The sequence below is a fragment of the Staurois parvus genome, unplaced genomic scaffold (assembly GCF_062004578.1).
Source record: "Staurois parvus isolate SC_StPar_1 unplaced genomic scaffold, SC_StPar_1.0 ptg000011l, whole genome shotgun sequence".
In the NCBI taxonomy this organism is placed as follows: Eukaryota; Metazoa; Chordata; class Amphibia; order Anura; family Ranidae; genus Staurois; species Staurois parvus.
The window spans coordinates 6,651,672-6,672,613 of NW_028317807.1; the positions used below are offsets into that span (position 1 = coordinate 6,651,672).

The following is a 20,942-nucleotide window of genomic DNA, read 5'->3' on the forward strand; positions in this document are numbered from 1 at the left end:
AATGAATACATTTTCTAGGGGTCATTTGTTGCATGTTTTGATTAGCACTAGACAAGAGGCTATTATTATAGCAGTCATTCTTGGTTATCTTAGATTGTAAGCTCCCAGGATCAGGTCCTCTTAACCCTCTTGCATTGAACTGTATTCTTGCTGTATTGTCTCCATTTATATTGTAAGGCACTGAGCAAACTGTTGGCGCTATATAAATCCTGTATAATAATAATAATGGAGGCTTACAGAAAGAAACTACTGAGAAGCAGGAAAACTGTCATTGACTTCCCATTCCAAAAATACTAGTTTGCTCACTGTCATGCTAACCTAATGGCTTTAGTAAATTTTTTGCCACTGACATGGAACAAGTATGCAAACCAGGAGCTCTTCTGCAGGCCATACATGGGTCGAATTCTGAACAAATTTTCTTTAGAAAATTGGACATTTTGTGTGTTTTGTAATCCAGTGGTGCCAACATTGATCTTGAAATTCAACCAACCAAGCCTTCAATTTCACCTCATGTTGCAACAGAAAAGAATTTTCGTGGCCAAGAATTTTCTTTTCTTTCCAGGTCACAGCTCACACTCATTTCTTTTTCATTTAGATTTCCCACACCATTCTCCTATCATTGATTCGAAATTCATTTGTTTTCAAAAAATTTCTAACATGCCCGATCATTGAAATTCAATGACCACACGAAAATCATCTGTTTCTGTGACCCACTAATGTTGCAAAATTCGAACAAAAATACTTAGAAAAGTTTTTCAAAAGAAAATTCTTTCAGAATTTGATCTGTGTGTGGCCTGCTTACTTCACTCTGTAGGCCTGCTCAGTTCTCAGAAAGTATTGAAGTCAGAGATATCCAGGCAAGTAGTATTTGAAACCTATAAAGCAAAGCATTTTTCATGGTCTCAAGTGGATACTGTATCACCAGTTGTTCATTAACACCTATTATGTCATATGGTTGGGTGTTCTTTGTTTATATATGTATATATTTCCACTGATAACCATTTACCATTTCATATACTATCTGTACAGTTGAGCCTACTTCGCTGTTAGACAGCGGCTGCAGTTCGCCATGGCCGATGCCCGTGATGTCTAAGACATCGCCCGCTGCCTACTGTAGCCACCCTTTGTTGATTTTAATTATATGCCTTTTTGTGTCTATGTCTGACAAGTTCTTTGCACTGATGGGTGGTTTTTTAACCTAATAAAAGGTGTTTAATTTTATCCCCTGTTTTCACATTTTTCACTTTACTTGTATTGGTAAGGTGTGGTACTTTAAAAGCCCCATTAAACAGTTCTAGGTTTAAAGTGCAGTAACTTATAGCATCCAGTAGGTAGTCACAAGGGGTGAGCTCATATTTGGTCCGAATGTAGGCTTAGACTGAACCTAGATGGAAGCTGTCACTCCCACCCACTGCACACAGCTAGGGCATTCTCCATTCCGCAGCTGCAAATACACAAAGGGGTGGGATCAGGGTTTTTTTTCACTGAGATGAGGTGGAGGAACGTCCCCTTTTGAGTTACCCATTGTTTCCACTCCCTACCCACCGCTGAGCACCGCTCCTAGGTTCCACCCCCTACCCACCTCCCCCCTTTTAGAGAATACAGAAACAAATATAATTTTGTGGTGCTAAGTAATTTACATGGAATTCCTTAACAACAATAGACCCCCCAGGCAACAACATACACTCCTACAACATAATAACCCCCCAGCAACAATAGATTTCCCAGCAGCAAGAATCAATAGACCTCCCAGCAGCCAGCAAAAATAGACCCTTCCCTCAACATTAAATCCCTCCCAGCCACAATTGACTCCCCCAATTTCAATAGATTCCCCAACACACCCCAACACCCCTTGGCATTACATGCTGAAGGTGCTGGAACTGTGTTCCCCCATGTTCCCACTGAAAGAAGGCATGGTTGGGATGCTCATGACATCATTGACCTAATATGGCCACAACCAAGTTAGGCCCAAACTCAAGCTCATCCCTACTACTTACCTCACTTATGTAAACCAGTACAAGATGGATTCTAAATGCCTGCCCTGGATACCATGCTTTGAAATTTGCAGTTTTGCTTTTTGCTTTATTTTGTTAAAGAACACAACGGATGTCATTTGTAAGTGATTGCATGGTCTAAATTACAATTAAAAATTTTCCATTTAGTGAATTGACTAGCATTTTCATACTAAGTGTGCAGATCAACGCAGTTAAACAAACCAACAGTCAATATCATCTCTTTCCGCTAAATTGACTTTATTTGATGCACAAGGCACATGTATTTCAGGCTTAATAAGACATAGCAAGAGCATTCATAAGTAATAATACAGGTGAAACTTGAAAAATTAGAATATGGTGCAAAGGTTTATTTATTTCAGTAATGCAACTTAAAAGGTGAAACTAATATATGAGATAGACTCATTACATGCAAGGCAAGATAGTTCAAGCCGTGATTTGTCATAATTGTGATGATTATGGCTTACAGCTCATGAAAACCCCAAATCCACAATCTCAGAAAATTAGAATATTACATGCAATCAATAAAACAAGGATTGTACATAGAACAATATCAGACCTCTGAAAAGTATAAGCATGCATATGTACTCAGTACTTGGTTTGGGCCCCTTTTGCAGCAATTACTGCCTCAATGCGGCGTGGCATGGAAGCTATCAGCCTGTGGCACTGCTGAGGTGTTATGGAAGACCAGGATGCTTCAATAGCGGCCTTCAGCTCTTCTGCATTGTTCAGTGTCTCATTTTTCTCTTGGCAATGCCCCATAAATTCTCTATGGGGTTCAGGTCAGGTGAATTTGCTGGCCAATCAAGCACAGTAATCCCATGGTCATTGAACCAGGTTTTGGTGCTTTTGGCAGTGTGGGCAGGTGCCAAGTCCTGCTGCAAAATGAAGTCCACATCCCCATAAAGCTCAACTGTGGAAGGAAACATGAAGTGCTCCAAAATCTCTTGGTAGACGGCTACGTTGACCCTGGACTTAATGAAGCACAGTGGACCAACACCAGCAGATGACATGGCTCCCCAAATCAACACAGACTGTGGAAACTTCACACTGGACTTCAAGCATCTTGTGTTGTGTGCCTCTCCATTCTTCCTCCATACTCTGGGTCCTTGGTTTCCAAATGAGATGCAAAAGTTGCTCTCATCAGAAAAGAGGACTTTGGACCACTGAGCAACAGACCAGGTCTGTTTTTCTTTAGCCCAGGTAAGACGCTTCTGACGTTCTTTGTTGTTCAGGAGCGGCTTGACAAGAGGAATACGACATTTGAAGCCCATGTCCAGGTCCATCTGTGTGTGGTGACTCTTGATGCACTGACTCCAGACTCAGTCCACTCCTTGTGAAAGTCCCCAACACTTTTGAATGGCCTTTTCCTGACAACCCTCTCCAGGCTGCGGTCATCCCTGCTGCTTTTGCACCTTTTTCTTCCACACGTTTCCCTTCCACGTAACTTTCTATTAATGTGCTTTGATACAGCACTTGGGGAACATTCAGCTTCTTTTGCAATTACCTTTTGAGGCTTTCCCTCCTTATGGAGGGTGTCAATGATGGTTTTCTGCACAACTGTCAGGTCAGAAGTCTTTCCCATGATTGTGATTCCTACTGAACCAGACTGAGAGACCATTTAAAGGCCCAGGAACCCTTTGCAGGTGTTATGGCTTAATTAGCTGACTAGAGTGGGACACTGAGCCTAGAATATTGCACCTTTTCACAATATTGTAATTTTCTGAGATTGTGGATTTGGGGTTTTCATAAGCTGTAACGGTTGAACTATCTTGCTTTGCATGTAATGAGTCTATCTCATATATTAGTTTCACCTTTTAAGTTGCATTACTGAAATAAATGAACTTTTGCACGATATTCAAATTTTTCGAGTTTCACCTGTGTATATATAAAAAAAAACACCTACCAAAAACAAAAAGTTCATATTTAATAGATGGCATTAATTTTTTTAACACTGTCTAAGTGCTTCTATTGACTTGGTAGTTCCAAGCCATAGGCTTGTGTTGCGGCATCATTCAGTGGAATATGTGAAGGTTAGTAGGTAGTCATGGAGAATTAGAAAAGTAATCCTTATCGCACTCCTTTATAGGACTAAAGATATACTGTATAGCAACAGGTAAAGATGAAATACTAGGGGAGGAATCAAACCACTATTTTGCAGCTCTCCCATCAGATCATCCTGGAAAATCACATTGATCATCACCAAAAAAAAAAAAACAGAAGGTGCGAGGATAATAGTAATAAAGAGTAATAGTAATTTTAATAAAAGGTGAAGTAAAACAAAATGCACTCACAAGAAGGTGATATAATGGTGCCTGTGGCCCAGGTCACGTCCAGATAATCGCCTTCACTGTGAGCAACTGGGGATTAGGATGTGTTGTATGATGGATCCTAGGAATGGCTGCAGCAGACCTGTTCAGTAGATGTATGTTAAGTGGCATCCAGCAGACACAAGGAGTATGGCCAGTCCTCCCACTTCCAGGTCACTGTAATGGCAGCTCTCAAACAATGCTTTTTTGGGCAATTCCCCTTTTCTCAAACCTCAGCTGGCCACAGTAAATGGGGTGATGTGGACTGGACATGGGCCACAAATAAGCCATTATGTCACCCTCTTGTGAGTGCATTTTTGTTTTACTTCTTTTTTTGTTTTTAAATAAAATTACTATACTATCTGTACACCTTCTGTTTTGTACTTGTCTTTAGGTAGCCATGGACATTATAATCATCCACATTTACAGATCCAAGAGAAATGGGCAGGATCCAATTACAGTCATGTAATAAATGTATATATATATTTTCCAAAATATTGACAAAACTGAGTTTTTTAGAACAGTTGTTTAGCTCATTACATGAAAGTAAGATTAATAATATAACTTATATTACAAAATCTTCAGTTTTACTCAATATAGTTGATGCAAAAATTAATACACCCCACAACAAATACTACTACATCTAGTAATTTTGTATGACCTCAATGATTTGTAAGGACAGCACCAAGTCTTCTAGGCATGGAATGAACAAGTTGGTGACATATTGCAACATCTATCTTTTTCCATTCTTGAACGACCTCTTTTAGAGCCTGGATGCTGGATGGAGAGTGATGCTTAACTTGTCTCTTCAGAATTCCCCATAGATGTTCGATTAGGTTCAGAACAGAAGACATACTTGTCCACTGAATCACTTTCACCCTGTTCTTCTTCAGAAATGCAACAATGGCCTTAGATGTGTGTTTTGGATCATTGTCATGGTGGAAAAGTGCACAACAACCAAGGGCATGGAGTGATGGTAGCATCTTCTCTTTCAAAATAGAGCAGCACATCTGTGAATTCATGATACCATCAATGAAATGCAGCACCCCGACACCAGGAGCACTCTATGCAGCCCCACAGAAGGACACTGCCACCACCATGTTTCACTGTAGGCACCATGCATTTTTCTCTATACTCCTCACCTTTGCGACACCATACAGTTTTAAAGCTATCAGTTCCAAAAGCATTTATCTTGGTCTCATCACTCCAGAGTCCCAGTAGTCTTCTACTTTTTCAGCATGGACCCTGGCAAATTCTAGGTGGGCTTTTTTGTGCATGGGCTTTAGGAAAGGTTTCCTTCGTGGACGACACCCATGCATGCCATTCCTCTGCAGTGTACGCCTTGTGTCATGGGAAACGATCACCCCAGCTTTCTTCTTCTTTAGCTAACTGCATTGAACTTGTGTGGCGATTTTCTTCAAACCTTCTCATCAGAAGACGCTTCTGTCGAGGTGTTAACTTCCATGGGCGACCTGGACGTCTCTGTGAGATGGTTGCAGTTCCATCTTTGTTAAAATTTTGTATCACTTTTGCTAGAGTATTCTGACTGATAAGTAAAGCTTTGCTGATATTATAGCCTTCACGTTTCTTGTGTAAAGAAATTATTTTATTTCTCGGGCCTTGTGACATTTCTCTTTCATGTGGTGCCATTACTGGCAGCATGAAATGGGAAGGAGTTTTCTTAGTTAAGTAACGCCCTTTTATAATCAACTGTCTGTTGAGTCTTAATGAATAATTAGACTCACCTGTAGTTGAATTCTTGTTAATTAGGATTTTGTTGTCTAAAATTAGGTTTGTTCCTAAGACTTTCATTGGGGTGTATTAATTTTCGCAACATGGTCCTGGATGAATTTGTTAGGAAAAATACTTTTTTGTGTGTGCAAATTAACAAATCTTGTTTGCAATGAATGGCCCGCATTTATGAGAGTATTTTGTAGTATAGTGTCCCATAGAAAATGTTGATTCTGAAAGGAAAGGAAAGTTGTGGTGTGCTGAGCACTGAATGTGTATATATATATAGTATATATATATATTTATGAAATGTATATATGTTAATATGTTTATATATTTATGAGTGTTTGTGTGTGTTTACAATAGACTGCCTACAGTTTCTTTCAATTGAATTAATAGGCAGGAGGTGGAAATTGTGAAGGTAAATGACTGTCTTGTCAATAACAGCTGAAACAGTAATATTATGCAGTTGGAGATATGTAATATGCACATGCTAAACTTTATTTTTTATATTTTAAATGCAGAACTGGGGAGCATTAGAGAACATATTGAGGAAGTACAAGAATTACCCAGTGAAAAAGGTAGCATTTAATAAAATATATAATTAATACAAACATACTTTTGAAATGTATTAATGTGTAATAATATATTACTAATTTTTTTTTTAAACTGAACTCTCTAGACAGAACGCTAAATACACAGTAAATACTTGTGTAACACCCTCTAGTGTACATAGGTTTTTTTTTGTATAGTTAGAGGCTTGCTAGAAGTCTGGGTATGAATCAGCCTGGGAGGGAGTCAGCAAGGTTACTTCAGGTTAAGGCTGAAGGACTCTGCAGGTCAGTTCTCTGATACCTCCTCCTGCTCTTGCTAGAAGTTTCTAGAAGCAGTGGGCAGGGGTAAGGAAGGGCTGACCTGCATACTTGGGGGAATCTGTCCAATCCAATCCCCAGGCAGGAGGCCTGGCATGGTGGCTAGGTCAGCCTTTAAATATGAGAGAGCTTGGTCAGCAGGAGAGTCAGGTGGAAGATGGAGTGAGGAAGTGCTGCTGCTATGGAGCCTGGGAGGGGTCCCAGACGAGGGGGAAGGGCCTACAGGCTGAAGCTGGACAGAAGGATCTCCACTGTTCCACAGCCCAGCCTAAGGCCTGGAAGCAGCTTCAAACTTTAAAGTGAGTACTTTTACACCCCCTGGGCCAAAGAAGGGAGAGGGCAGTCAGGTGCAATACCCAACTAGTTCTCCCTGGGACTACATTCTTTGTGTGTATCAGAATCCCTTGCCCGGGGATACTATCAAGACCGCCAGGTGGATGAAGAGATTTTCATCTGGGATCTGAGAAGGTTAATTTAAGGGGACCAAGTGCTCCTTGCAAAGACTATGTGCTAATCTATCAGAAGGGAGGTGCCACTCCTGAAGGAGTAGAGCCTAGGATTCATTTTGTGCTGTTTGCTGGATTCTTGTCATTTTGCCTAAGACGTTTGTCCTCCCAAGTTGTTCAGTTCCATTGGGCATCCCATATTCCCATATACCCCTAGACCCCATCCAAGTTGTTAACCCCTAATAAAACAACAAAAAAAACCAAGCTCATGGATTGTTTACTGACTGTGGATGAAACTGTGGAAAATGCATGTTTCTCAGCTGTGCAGAGCTTAGGTGGACCCAAAAACTCAGTGGCCCTCAAGAAAGTAGTGCTATGCTTGTACAGTACATCATCTGTTTTAACTACCAAAGGATTTATACTTGTGATGAGTTTATTTTGTTATCCTAGTAACCCTTGCAAACGGCATACTCAGATGGCCTCAGTTTTCTCTTATGCCATAAATTAATACAGCTTTCTCACCACTGTGTCATCCTGTGACTAGACAAGAAAGGAGAAGCAGCACACATGAGTAAGGGCTCATGAGTAAGGGCTCATGTACACTGCAGCTGATAAACTCACGTTCAGGAGCTTTTCTGCATTTTTTTCAACAGCCCCTGAACTCTCCCTAATGTTTTCCTATGTGTCCATGTACACATACTGTAGTAATTTACTGTTGTTTACAGGCAGTTGAGTTTACAGTTGTCTTTTTGAACGTACCAAACTTGCGTTCAGTAGTAGAGTTCATCAGCGTTTCAAACGCCAAACGTGTGTAAACGCGGCTAACCACATTTATTAACTGTTCCATATCCATATCAGAAATGCATGCAAAGCCTTTTCCATGTATTCAGATAGACCGAGCACACCAGCACAGTCAGTTCCAGGTTTTGCATGAAGGAAAAAATGGTAGAACATGCTGTATTATGCTCATGATGGGATCCATAGTGAATACAACCAGAAAAGACAGGTAATCTCAACACATACTACTCTCTCTGCTTCTGCTCTCTCTATTTCTCTCAAATTTTCTGAAATAGTAAATTTTTACTGTTTTTCAGTGCATTCTGGGCATTTTGGAAGGTCTCCTGATGTTATCTTTAAAAAACGCTTCTAAACACAAACGCGCATAAACGCGGTATGCAAACGCAGCTAAACAGCCGCCTATTAACCTACGTTTTCCAGCAGTCAGTTTCCATCGTTCAGAAGTGTGTTCCAAACCCCCCGTGTACATGAGCCCTAAGTCATTACTCTGCCTGTGCCTCCATTAGAAACTTGATAACATTTTTGACTGGCAGCGCTATGCAAAGCATTAGAGTTCTGACTGCCTCATAATACTTACAGGGATCAGTAGGAGGCTCAGGACAAAGTCAGATATTTGTCAGTCTCTATGTGAAAAAAATTAATCATTTTTTACCTGTTGATCTTTCCAGATCACAATGTCCTTGTCACTTTCTGTGAACCTAAATGAATGCATAAAGTAACCTATCCTTATCGTGTAAATGGATAGTCCCATCAATTCTCCTTGTAATGCAGATGATTAAAGGCAGAAATGTTGGCAGTCCAACCTGTGTGACAACCCCAGGGATGTAACCATAGACTAAGGTTACCATTCATCCCAAAGTACAATTACTGGGGCATTTTTTACATTATTGCAGGGAATGCATTAAGGTAAAAAATGTCTTGCCTTTAGAACCATTTTATTTTAGACACTACACCTAATGAATGGTAAGCTGCATTATATAAAACTTTTGTTTTGTGGTTTAGATACCATATACAGTAATGACCAAAAAAAAAGTACAAGTTCCAGAAAGGAGGATGTGTATCACAATATCTCTACATGACATTATGAGAGTTTTGACTGCCTGTAAACACTGCAGAATATATTTCTGCTATGGATTCTATTGAGTTGATTTAGGAATTTTATATGGTTCCACTTTTTTTTGTCTGAATATACCTAGATATGTTCAACAAGACAGAAATCCTGTTGTAAATCCAATAAACACCTGAGTAGTTGTAAGCTCAATGGCTGGAAAACACATTAGCAACATCTTGGAAGATTCATAGCCAGTCCCTCAAACATGAGCTGGTTGGAAATGATGATTATAGGATCTTATTAATAACTGTTTATCTTTCAGATGTTGAAACTGAAAATGACATTGCTTCTCTAAGTCTTCAAGACCAAACAGAATCTGAGGTTAGTTATAGACAATACTTGCCATTACAGTGTCAAGTTTTAAGGTGTCAGCCCATCCAAAGTTGATATTCATTTCAATGTTATCTGATGGGTTGGCTTATCACTGACTTCTCACTGGGTCTTCAGTAGCCAAATCATCTTGGGTCTGTCGTGTTTTTTACCACTTTATGACCACCTATCAACACCATTCTAAATTGATAAAATAGGGAGCAAACGGAGGCATTCACACTGCAGCATTAACATTGCCCAGCATCTCATTGAGGCAAAATTAACGCAGCCTGCAGAATTCAGCAGCCATTGATGCTTCACAGCCTCCTCCATTCACTTCTGTTGAAGCGCACCACAAGCGCTCCATAAACACACTATAACCTGGGACCTATGGCATTTACAGTGCATTTTGAGGTGCGGTTGCAAATCGTTGAAAGTGATAATTTCCAATTTTAGGCTTGTAAAAATTAAAAACACATCTCACGCAACATGAATGCCTGTGCAGCACAACCAAAATGCTCATTAACGCTATAAGTGCATTAATACGCATTAAGGCTGCTGTACGATTCAGCGCCTGTGTGAAAGAGCCCAAAGACTTTTGAAGGGGAATGGTAATACTACCAATGGCAGAAGGCAGACCGGAGAACCCTGCAAAGACCTTGCAAGTAAAATCCCCAAGAGATAAAAAAGCTTGGTAGATGATAAAACATATAAACAATGGTGCAAATTAAGGAAGGGGGGGGAGGAAGTGTGGTATAATAGTCAAACCCACAGGGTGGTATAGTCCAAAAAACAGCACTAGTGGCAGCTTGATTCCTAACAGTTAGAAGCAACCTCTATATGCACATAAAAACAGGAGAAAGGGCAGCACCATAAAGGCTAAAAATATTACTCATCAAATAAGAATCACGATTCCCGATCCTGCCAGATGGTGAAGCACACAACCTAGATCAGTGATGGCGAACCTTTTTGAGCCCGAGTGCCCAAACTGCAACCCAAAACCAACTTATTTCTTTCAAAGTGCCAACACTGCAATGAAACCTGAATATCGAGCTTTTGGTTTAGAAAAAACAACTCGTACAGTAGTGCAAACTAATTAACAGTACAGGGATGACCAGAGACTGCGGACACAGTACAGGGATGACCAGAGACTGCGGACACAGTACAGGGATGACCAGAGACTGCGGACACAGTACAGGGATGACCAGAGACTGCGGACAGTACAGGGATGACCAGAGACTGCGGACAGTACAGGGATGACCAGAGACTGCGGACACAGTACAGGGATGACCAGAGACTGCGGACACAGTACAGGGATGACCAGAGACTGCGGACACAGTACAGGAGATGACCAGAGAATGCGGACAGTACAGGGATGACCAGAGACTGTGGACAGTACAGGGATGACCAGAGACTGCGGACACAGTACAGGGATGACCAGAGACTGCGGACAGTACAGGGATGACCAGAAACTGCGGACACAGTACAGGGATGACCAGAGACTGCGGACAGTACAGGGATGACCAGAAACTGCGGACACAGTACAGGGATGACCAGAGACTGCGGACACAGTACAGGAGATGACCAGAGACTGCGGACAGTACAGGGATGACCAGAGACTGCGGACACAGTACAGGAGATGACCAGAGACTGCCGACACAGTACAGGGATGACCAGAGACTGCGGACACAGTACAGGAATGACCAGAGACTGCGGACAGTACAGGAGATGACCAGAGACTGCGGACACAGTACAGGAGATGACCAGAGACTGCGGACACAGTACAGGAGATGACCAGAGACTGCGGACACAGTACAGGAGATGACCAGAGACTGTGAACAGTACAGGAGATGACCAGAGACTGCGGACAGTACAGGAGATGACCAGAGACTGCGGACAGTACAGGGATGACCAGAGACTGCGGACACAGTACAGGGATGACCAGAGACTGCGGACACAGTACAGGAGATGACCAGAGACTGCAGACACAGTACAGGGATGACCAGTGACTGCGGACAGTACAGGGATGACCAGAGACTGCGGAAAGTACAGGAGATGACCAGAGACTGCGGACAGTACAGGGATGACCAGAGACTGCGGACATAGTACAGGGATGACCAGTGACTGCGGACAGTACAGGGATGACCAGAGACTGCGGACAGTACAGGGATGACCAGAGACTGCGGACACAGTACAGGGATGACCAGAGACTGCGGACAGTACAGGGATGACCAGAGACTGCGGACACAGTACAGGGATGACCAGAGACTGCGGACACAGTACAGGGATGACCAGAGACTGTGGACACAGTACAGGAGATGACCAGAGACTGCGGACACAGTACAGGAGATGACCAGAGACTGCGGACAGCACAGGGATGACCAGAGACTGCGGACACAGTACAGGGATGACCAGAGACTGTGGACAGCACAGGGATGACCAGAGACTGCGGACAGTACAGGAGATGACCAGAGACTGCGGACAGTACAGGGGATGACCAGAGACTGCGGACAGCACAGGGATGACCAGAGACTGCGGACAGCACAGGGATGACCAGAGACTGCGGACAGCACAGGGATGACCAGAGACTGCGGACAGTACAGAGATGACTGCTGACCTTTGGGGAGGGAGGGGGAGCGGGTACCTGAATTTGACAGGTACCCGCTCTTACTTCCGCAGAGTTTTTTTTTTATCTTACCTGTTCCTTTATCCAGCCGCGCGCTGTCTTCCCGGCTTCTGTAGTGTGGGCGCTCGTCGGACAGCCGGATGCCCAGTGCGCATGCGCGAGAAGCGCTGCGCTTTGTGATTGGTCCGGCGGCTTCTGGGATCTGTCATGTGTCCCAGGTACCGCCTTACCATTCACAAAGAGCACTGCTTCTTGTGCATGCGCACTTGGGACCCGGCTGTCACGCACACTACAGCCGGGAAGACAGCGCGCCGCTGGATTCTCCTGGCGTGCCCACAGATAAGGCTCGGCGTGCCGGCTGTGGCACGCGTGCCACGGGTTCGCCATCACTGACCTAGAGCTTCTGTAAAGCACTGGAGTCTCCAGAGCCAGCCTGGAATGCACAGAATGCAAGTGGATGACGTCACTTGGGAGAAGTCATGCGATGGGGGCTTTGCTATGTGTTACAGAGCATGCATGCTCCTTCCTCAACAATGACCTGTGCATTTTATTTATTTGAGTCTGTATTGCATACTTGCCTTTTCTCCTGTTTTTGGTAGATGATTCAATCTGCAAATATTTACTCAAAACTATAATATCAGTTGGGGATGGACTGCATGTTTTAACCATCAACCTGCTATATGAGGTTCTTGAAGTTCAGAATTACTCACCAAAAGCATTTTCTGTTCTGACAGCAAGGCAAAAGGAATCCTGCTAGAAACAAAACTTTTTAAACATGTTAAAACATTTTAAAAACTTACAGCATAGATAGAAATGTTCTTTTGCTATGTCACCTGCCGCATAGCTGTGAAAATGGGGAAAAATCTGCAGCAATGTGCTGAGTCAGAGGTAATCAACCTTTTAGAAGAGCGAGGGCCACTTAAGTGATTTGGTAAACCATTGTGGGCCACAAAGAAATGAAATGGTTCAGAATTTACAATTTTTTATTTTGCATAGCATAAGGAGCATCTTCCTCCTGCAGGCACTGAATGTCGGCAGGAGGTAGGGGCGGAAAATCCAGCTTTCAGCAGTTGCAGAGAAAATGGAGAGGATTGGTTCCTGTATATGCCGCCCCTCCTGTCCAAAACAGAATTTGACAGAGAGGATGCATGGGCCCCCTGGAGCATGGAGCGAGGTTGCCATTGCAACCTCTGATGCTACATCATTTTTTGGGGTGTGTGGTAAAATTATGTCTCAACAATGGGGTTTTACTGCTACCCAATCTGCAAATGTAAACAAGCCCTTACTGTCCTGAGCCCCCTATAAGGATGCTTTCACACTGATGCGCTGCAGCTTTCCTGCTGGTTAGCTGCTCTTTGCCTTTGACTATTGGTTGGTGTGGTGCATTTTCTGAAAGGGCACTAAAACTCCTGCTTTCAGCTTGAGGTCAAGGACCACATCAGAGGGCTTCAAGGGCCACATGAGGCCTATGGGCTATGGGTTGAGCACCCCTGTGCTAAGTAGTTAAAAGAACACTATAGAAAAGTCTATGGTCTAATGAACAAATGCTCTCTTTAATATCACAAAAGCCTGTTTTCCTTCAGCATTATACATGTAATTAAGAGGTTAAGGTATTTATTAAAGTCTGGTTACAAAGGTGTTGTTTATACTAGTTGCCATATCCTAAGTAACTGTTGTCACGTTTGTTTATGGTACATGAATATATGCTTTTCCTGAACCTTTTTACAAATGTAATGGGATTTTATCTTAAAGGTATATCCTATGAATCGGAAAAGCAGAGGCTACTGTGTAATAATAAGTAATTTAGAATTTGTTAAGAGTGACCCAAGGAAAGGAACTGAAAAAGACGTTGGTAAGTTACATTTTCATTTTATAGGTCCAGTAAATCTAAATAAGAAAGTGTTTTATTCCAAAGTTGTACTTTTTTATCATGTTAGTCAATGAAAACCAAGCAAAGTTATTATTTTTATTCACTGAATAGATTACAGTTATAAGCGTTTGTAGTTACACCAAGCCAGAAGATGATCTGGGGTGTCTCAAGAGCTTACAGCTATAATCTGTGAAGTCCGCATAGAGGTATTATGTAACTCCTTGTTTTCCTGTTTATTTCAAAGCACCTTGGAAAATGCTTATGTATATGTACTGTAAGTGTTTTACCTGTAATAGAATTTCTATTTCTGGCTCTCTCCCTCTCTCTCTCCCCCCTCTCTCTCTCCCCTCTCATCTCTCTCTCCCTCCTTTCTCTCCCCCCTCTCTCCTCACTCCCCTCTCTCCTCTCTCCCTCCTTTCTCCCCCCACTCTCTCCTCTCTCTCCCCCCTCTCTCCTATAAACATGGTCGGGTTAGGAGTTTGTGGTGGTAAGAGGTCTACAGTCTTGGCGGTAATTAGCTGACCCCTCAAACAGAACAAGTGTTGCGTGTCCAGAGCCCTCATGCCTCCTGGGCTCCATGGTGAGATCCTCTAAGCCATAGCCTGTAACCAAGAGAGAAATGTAAGGCCTTGTGAAGTGTGTAACCTTTGATCATAAAAAGGGGTCAGTGCTGTAATGGACCAGGGGTATAGAGTAACATGGTTTCAAACCTGCCACCTGTGCACACAGGGAGCAGACTGGATGGATTTGTGTAGGTTTTGAATAGTTACAGTATGGAAAAGGGGGCCCTGGATATCCCTGTATTTCTTTTTGTTCCTTGGGAGTCAGCAACTACGAGGGATGACTAGGGTGCATTCTACATGCTCCTACAGCCCCTAGTCTACATTCTTTTTCAAACTGTAATAGAAACATCTAAAAACAAGTACAATGCTTTGCCCCCACCCCTGCAAGACTGCTGGCGTTCTGCCAATCACTTCCTTCAGCAGAGTGAGCAGAGCTGCCTCTGGAAGAAAACCCCTGTGCTTACAACAGCAGACTGCATTTTGAAATATGCAGGTCAGATAACTGCATGGCCGAGCAGTTTGCTTTTCCTGCCCCCCTCCAAAAAAAAGGTTCACTCCAAAACATAGCTGTCTGCCCTTGGCTCCCTACACCCTCAGATGTGTGCCAGTATAACTCTGTATCCCAAGCAAAGCTGGAAGAAAACAAGGAGGCATTCTCCCAATGCAAGAATCTGTATGTGGAGTCCTAACTGGACTCCTGGATTAGCAGGGTACCTCCAAGTAACATTATTTCAGCTTTCCTCAGTAAAGATGCAGGCCACATAGCTGTCACCCCAATCATGACTTCATAACCTATTGAGTTACTGATCTGTCTGTTATTTCCTTGATTAATCTCTCTGAACATAACTACTGAAATGTATGTTTATATTATATTAGCATATTGCCCTGGACAGCAGTACTCATGGAAGACTTTATTTTACTGCACACTGCAGTCAAACATGTTTTCAGGCACTAGGAGATGAAGTAAAGGCAGGTTGGTAAAAGTAAAGCAGTCATCACTAGAGTAATGCTCACTCATAGTCCACTTAGGCCTGGTTCACATCTATGTGGGTAGTTGCGGGTGCTGGATTTGTTTCTGATTGGCACCCCTGTGCATCTAAAAACGCAGTGCGGGTGCAGGAACCACAGGGAAATTGCATTGTACAAAAGGACCATGCAATTTTTCCAGCCACTGCATTTTAAGAGTGGGGCAGGAATGGCAGCCCATTCATATGAATGTAAACACGGGTCGCAAACTGGCATAGATGTGAACCAGGCCTTAGGAGGACACAGTAAGCTGCACAGAGGAAATCTGTGAACTGTGGAGTTACTAAGTATTAATAACCTGGCTATGCAGCTGAAAAGACTGGTAGAACAGAATTGCGAATCTCTTGGCAGGTAAAACTGTACATGTACTGAAAGTTTAACTATGTACTATTTAGCTTTTTGGTGGGTTTCTAGCTAAAACATTTTTTTAAATTTTGGATTGGGTAAGAGATGGAGTAAACCACAGTTGGTTTTTTGGGTACCTGTATCAGATTGGGGAGATTTTCCTTCACCTCCTGTCCTGTAGACAGAGCAGGAAGTCAAAGGAAATCTCACCTAAGAGAGATGCCCATTTAGACAGTTGTCACTAAAACAGTGTCCCTCCATTCAAACATTTCCCCTCTATTCTGGTGACAACCTAAAATGTTGGCTTTCCCATCACTTTTAGACAATGTGGCAATGTCCCCTGAAACAAACAGAGAAGGCGATTCTCCTTTGCAGTGACATAGACTGCAAGAAAAACTAATAGGGTTTTCTAACCCTTGTCACTCAATGCAAAAGTTGTTTAGCTTTAGATGCACATTTTACAGATGTATTTCTTTAATTTTAGAACATTATGAATTAGAAATACAATTATAAGTTTAAGGACAATTTTCATCATGTTTGATGTAATTTTTTTTCTTTTGAGGGTAGGAACAGTACATACTGTAACAGTAACATACCTTCTCTATACAATAAGTAGCTTGCAGAAGTTTATAGCACAGGTATATAATAGTATATCACAGGACACTTTGTTCATGTCCTTATGCAGTAGGCTAAATATTGATTTTCACTTGTTCTAGCATTGAACACATTGTTGTTTTATGTAAGTGTTCTATAATACATTCTGTTTAGTAGCATTTACTGTTTATCATGAACTGCACACTGCTAATAGACTGTATGACTTCCTTCATGTTATTATAAAAATCAAAAAGATCAGATGGGAACCAGGTGGCTGACTAAAATATAATATATTGCAGATTATCAGTCCTTAGATGTGGTGGGTGCATTAGTTTTTTCACGCTAGTGGCATTTTCAGCAAGGACAGAAAATACCTTTTAATCCTGAAAATGCAGTGTCCTTGTCACTACTGTGAGCTGAACAGAAAGCTAAAAAAAATGTTATCCTTTTTCCATAAACTACTTCTCCCCCCATCCCCCATGTAATAGAGATGAACAAAAACCAATATCTTTGAAGTCCAGCCTGAGTGACAACCATGGCTGCCTCAATAGATACAGTGCAAGAATGAACTCGGGAAAATGAGGAGTGTTATTTGCAGACCCTACATTAGGGACTGGTAAGCAATAATATAATACCGTACAGCTTTGTTTTCAAATTTAGATACTCCCTCAAAAGCTTTGTATCTTTTTAACATTTTTATCTCTGCTCTAAAAGGTATAACTGTGACAATACTTTCTTTTTGCCAGTTCTACCTGTATATTTATTACTAGCTAACATGGTACATCACTTTTTTTAAACGTTTTGCCTTTTAAATTTAGTCCCATGAATGAAACCCAATGGTAATGAGCAATTTAACGGACATATAGTTCAGTTATATTAAAGCCTTTAGCCATTTAATTAGCATAACTTTATTTGTTTTCCTGTATTTTACTCAGTAAATGTTTGTAATCCTCTAGAGTCTTTGGAACATGTATTTACCTGGCTTGGATTTGAGGTAGCGGTTTACAAAGAACAAAAAGCAGAACAGATCTGTAACATCATGAAGAACTTTCAGATGAAGGACCACACTGACCGAGATTGCTTTGTTTTCTGTATCTTGACCCATGGACAATCACAAGCCATCCTTGGCACTGACAATGAAGTTGTAAATATAAATGACATAGTATCTAATTTTTCTCCCCAAAACTGTAAAACCTTAGCTGGAAAACCAAAGTTATTTTTCATACAAGCGTGCCAAGGCAAAAATTCACAAGGTGCACATTTAATTGAAGAAGATGCTGTTTCAGCCACTAAAACCATCCCAAATGATGCAGATGTCTTGATTGGAATGTCAACTGTTGATGGCTACTATTCATACCGTCATGTTGAAAATGGGACATGGTACATCCAAGCCTTGTGTTCAAACCTAACCAAAATGGTTCCAAAGTAAGTGTCTATAGTCTAAATAGCAATGAACATGAACATATCAGTGCTGACCATATAATCATCTTTATGTTGCATTCTTCAACCTCGGGAAAAACTGATTTTTTTCTACCACAGACATAAAAACTTCTAGATTTAAAACATTTATCATTTAATTCATCTGAATCGTCCTATCATTTAATTTGCTGTATTCACTAATCAGTGTTGGTGAATGCAGCAAAAAAACGTTGCTGCATTTACTAACACTGGCTTAACCTACCCTCTGGAAATTGTTCCAGGCAACAAATCACAGGGCAGATTTATTTGGTATCTGCTCACTTGGATCCATTTAAAAACATTCGTAAGCCCTGATGAAGGGGAGTTGTGTTTGGTCCTGGGAATGTGTTGTCTTTTCTCAGCTATAAATCATATTTATCATTAAATTACCTTCCCAGACAATACAGCCAAAAGTGGGAGGGTTTCATCAGCACAATTAGTTTTGCCATTTCAGAAAGCAGTGGGCAGAGTGAGGTTTAACCAGCTGCTGATTGACAAGCTACAGAATTGTGAATCAGCAGAGGCAATGCTGATAGCCAAGCCCCCTGCAGCATCTTCTGATCCCACCGTAGTGCAAACAGCCACTGACTACTTGAGGGACAACGCTGCCCTAAATTCAGTAGCATTGCAGCAGCATTGCCTCCCCCCCACCCCCCATCACAGGAAGCTGCATTAGGTGAACTTCACTAACAGGATCTACAGATATTTGTGAGATATTGCAGGTGGACTTAAGGAAAACCGTAACTGCTGATGCACCTACAATTAAAGGCTAAGTTCACCTTTAGGCTATTTTCACACTGATCCATAGCAAATGCATTTTTGCCACTTTTTTGCCATATACAGTATCTGATGTGTTTTTACCACATCTGAAGTGCATTTTTTTACATGACATGTGACTCAACCAATAATTCAACTCGGTTGTGTATTTGCTGCATTTTCCATTGATTTCAGTGGAGAGGTGCGTTTTATGTGTGTTTTTTATTTACCGCACCAAACCTGCACCTAAATTGCAGCAAGCAGAATTTTAAAAACCGCACCGGACCTGCAATGGATCAGTGTGAGGAGTTCCATAGGAATACATGGTCACATGTTTTTCTTCCACTTTTTTTTAAACACAAAAGCAGAAGAAAAACAGATCAGTGTGAAAGCAGCCTTAGTAACATGTTACATGTTACACCTGTATTCAGTGTGTAACGTGTAGCATGTTACTAAAACAGCAGTCCCAAATGCGCCCAATCGCCCCTCGGATCCTCTCTGTTCTGTCACAATTTAAAAATAGCATGGCTGTGCTAGGCTCCGTCTACACAGCCGCATCATTCATTCACACAGCTCTGTAAATGAATGAACTACAAGTCTGGTCTTCCTCCACAGCAGCAGCTCATAGTTCTCAATAAACTGAGGGGACACTGGTAAGCGCTCTCTTAGTTCATTCATTCTTCCTGCTATTCCTGCTATTCAGCAACTGTCTGCCTGTACTGAGAGACTGCTAGAGCCTGATATTGTACCTGCATTCTGATGATCACAAGTGTAATGCTCTGCAGGCTACTAAGAAAAAGAATAATTAATGCATATTTCTTTACTTACAAAAGTGCACTTATTCTTTAAGTGCTGCACATATTTATTTTATCTGATGGGAGACCATAGTACTATGTTAAGGACTCGCATTACAGACCTTCCAGCAGTTTTAAGATGCTAGGTAGGTAGTTCTGACCACAGCCACAAACTTTGACATTGTCAAGTCTAAAGGAATACTGAACCAAGAGCCTCAGTTCACACTCTGGCACTGGGTGGCAAGCAATAGTAGAGTGGCAAAACGAATGATATCTGCAGTATTCTGTATTAAAGGAAAAGTTTGCCATTCAGTCCTCTGTGAATAAGAAACTACGAGTTCCGACAGCCTTAGCAGCTGTCAGCTTGTAGTCCCCAATGAAGTACCATGACGCTGTGGAGCGCCGAGGTAGTTCATTCATTCTTCCTGTCGGTATATCTGCTTGCTCGTACATCCCGTATGGGCAAGCAGATATAATGACAGGACTGCAGGAGACCTGCATGGCACCAGCAATCTGCTGATCGCTGCTGCAATGCTTTCCAGGCTCCTGCAGACAAAAATGTTAGTTTTTACCTGCAAAAAGATGTGCATTTATTATTTTATACTAATAGGTGAACGTATCCTTTAACCTCTTTCCATCCGGCCCATGTCGATAAACGCCTGGATGGGAGCACTGCCGATGCGGGTGGATGCATTTCTAAATGTCCCCCGCATTCATTGCCTCTGCGCGCTCCATGGGACCTCACACAGATCGCTGTACAGGACCTCAGTGATCACACGAATAGTAGTAAACAAGATATCACTTCCTGACATCATTGCTTACTACTAGTGAAATCTGTGAATGATCACAGAGGTCACATGGCACAAGGCTATTCACAACAGCCTTGTACCATGTGACAAGCTGTGACCAATCACAGCTCGCACAGTATTTCTTAATGAAAGTAATGAAATAGAGGAGAAAGTATTGCTTTTACAGCCTTTAAAAGCAATCAGTGTAAAAAAAGAAAAAAAAAATCTTCATCACCCCCCACAAGCACGTACAGTGTCACTATGGTGATGAATACATTTTGGCCAGATTTATGAATAAAGATTATTTGATTGCAAAATTTTATAAGAAAAACACTTTTTTTTTCAAAATTTTTGACTTTTTTCATTTATATAGCAAAACAATAAAAATCCCGGTGGTGAATAAATACCAGCAAAATAAACTTTAATCTGTCTCAAAAAAATGCAACAGTGTTGCATGACTGCTCAATTGTCATTCAAAGTGTGATAGCACTGAAAGCTGAAAATTGGCCTGGACTGGAAGGGGGTGAAAGTGTC

The 20,942-nt window shown here is 41.8% G+C and overlaps 1 protein-coding gene across 1 annotated transcript in view; it reads left to right on the forward strand.

The window, feature by feature from the left end:
* The window catches only part of CASP10 (caspase 10), a 98,713-nt gene that overhangs the window by 66,461 nt on the left and 11,310 nt on the right, over positions 1 to 20,942 (forward strand). The window contains exons 7-10 of the mRNA XM_089670329.1: positions 6,577 to 6,633; positions 9,542 to 9,600; positions 13,967 to 14,066; positions 17,569 to 18,037. Coding sequence (XP_089526455.1) covers positions 6,577 to 6,633; positions 9,542 to 9,600; positions 13,967 to 14,066; positions 17,569 to 18,037 — 685 coding nt within the window. The remainder of the gene's footprint in view (positions 1 to 6,576; positions 6,634 to 9,541; positions 9,601 to 13,966; positions 14,067 to 17,568; positions 18,038 to 20,942) is intronic.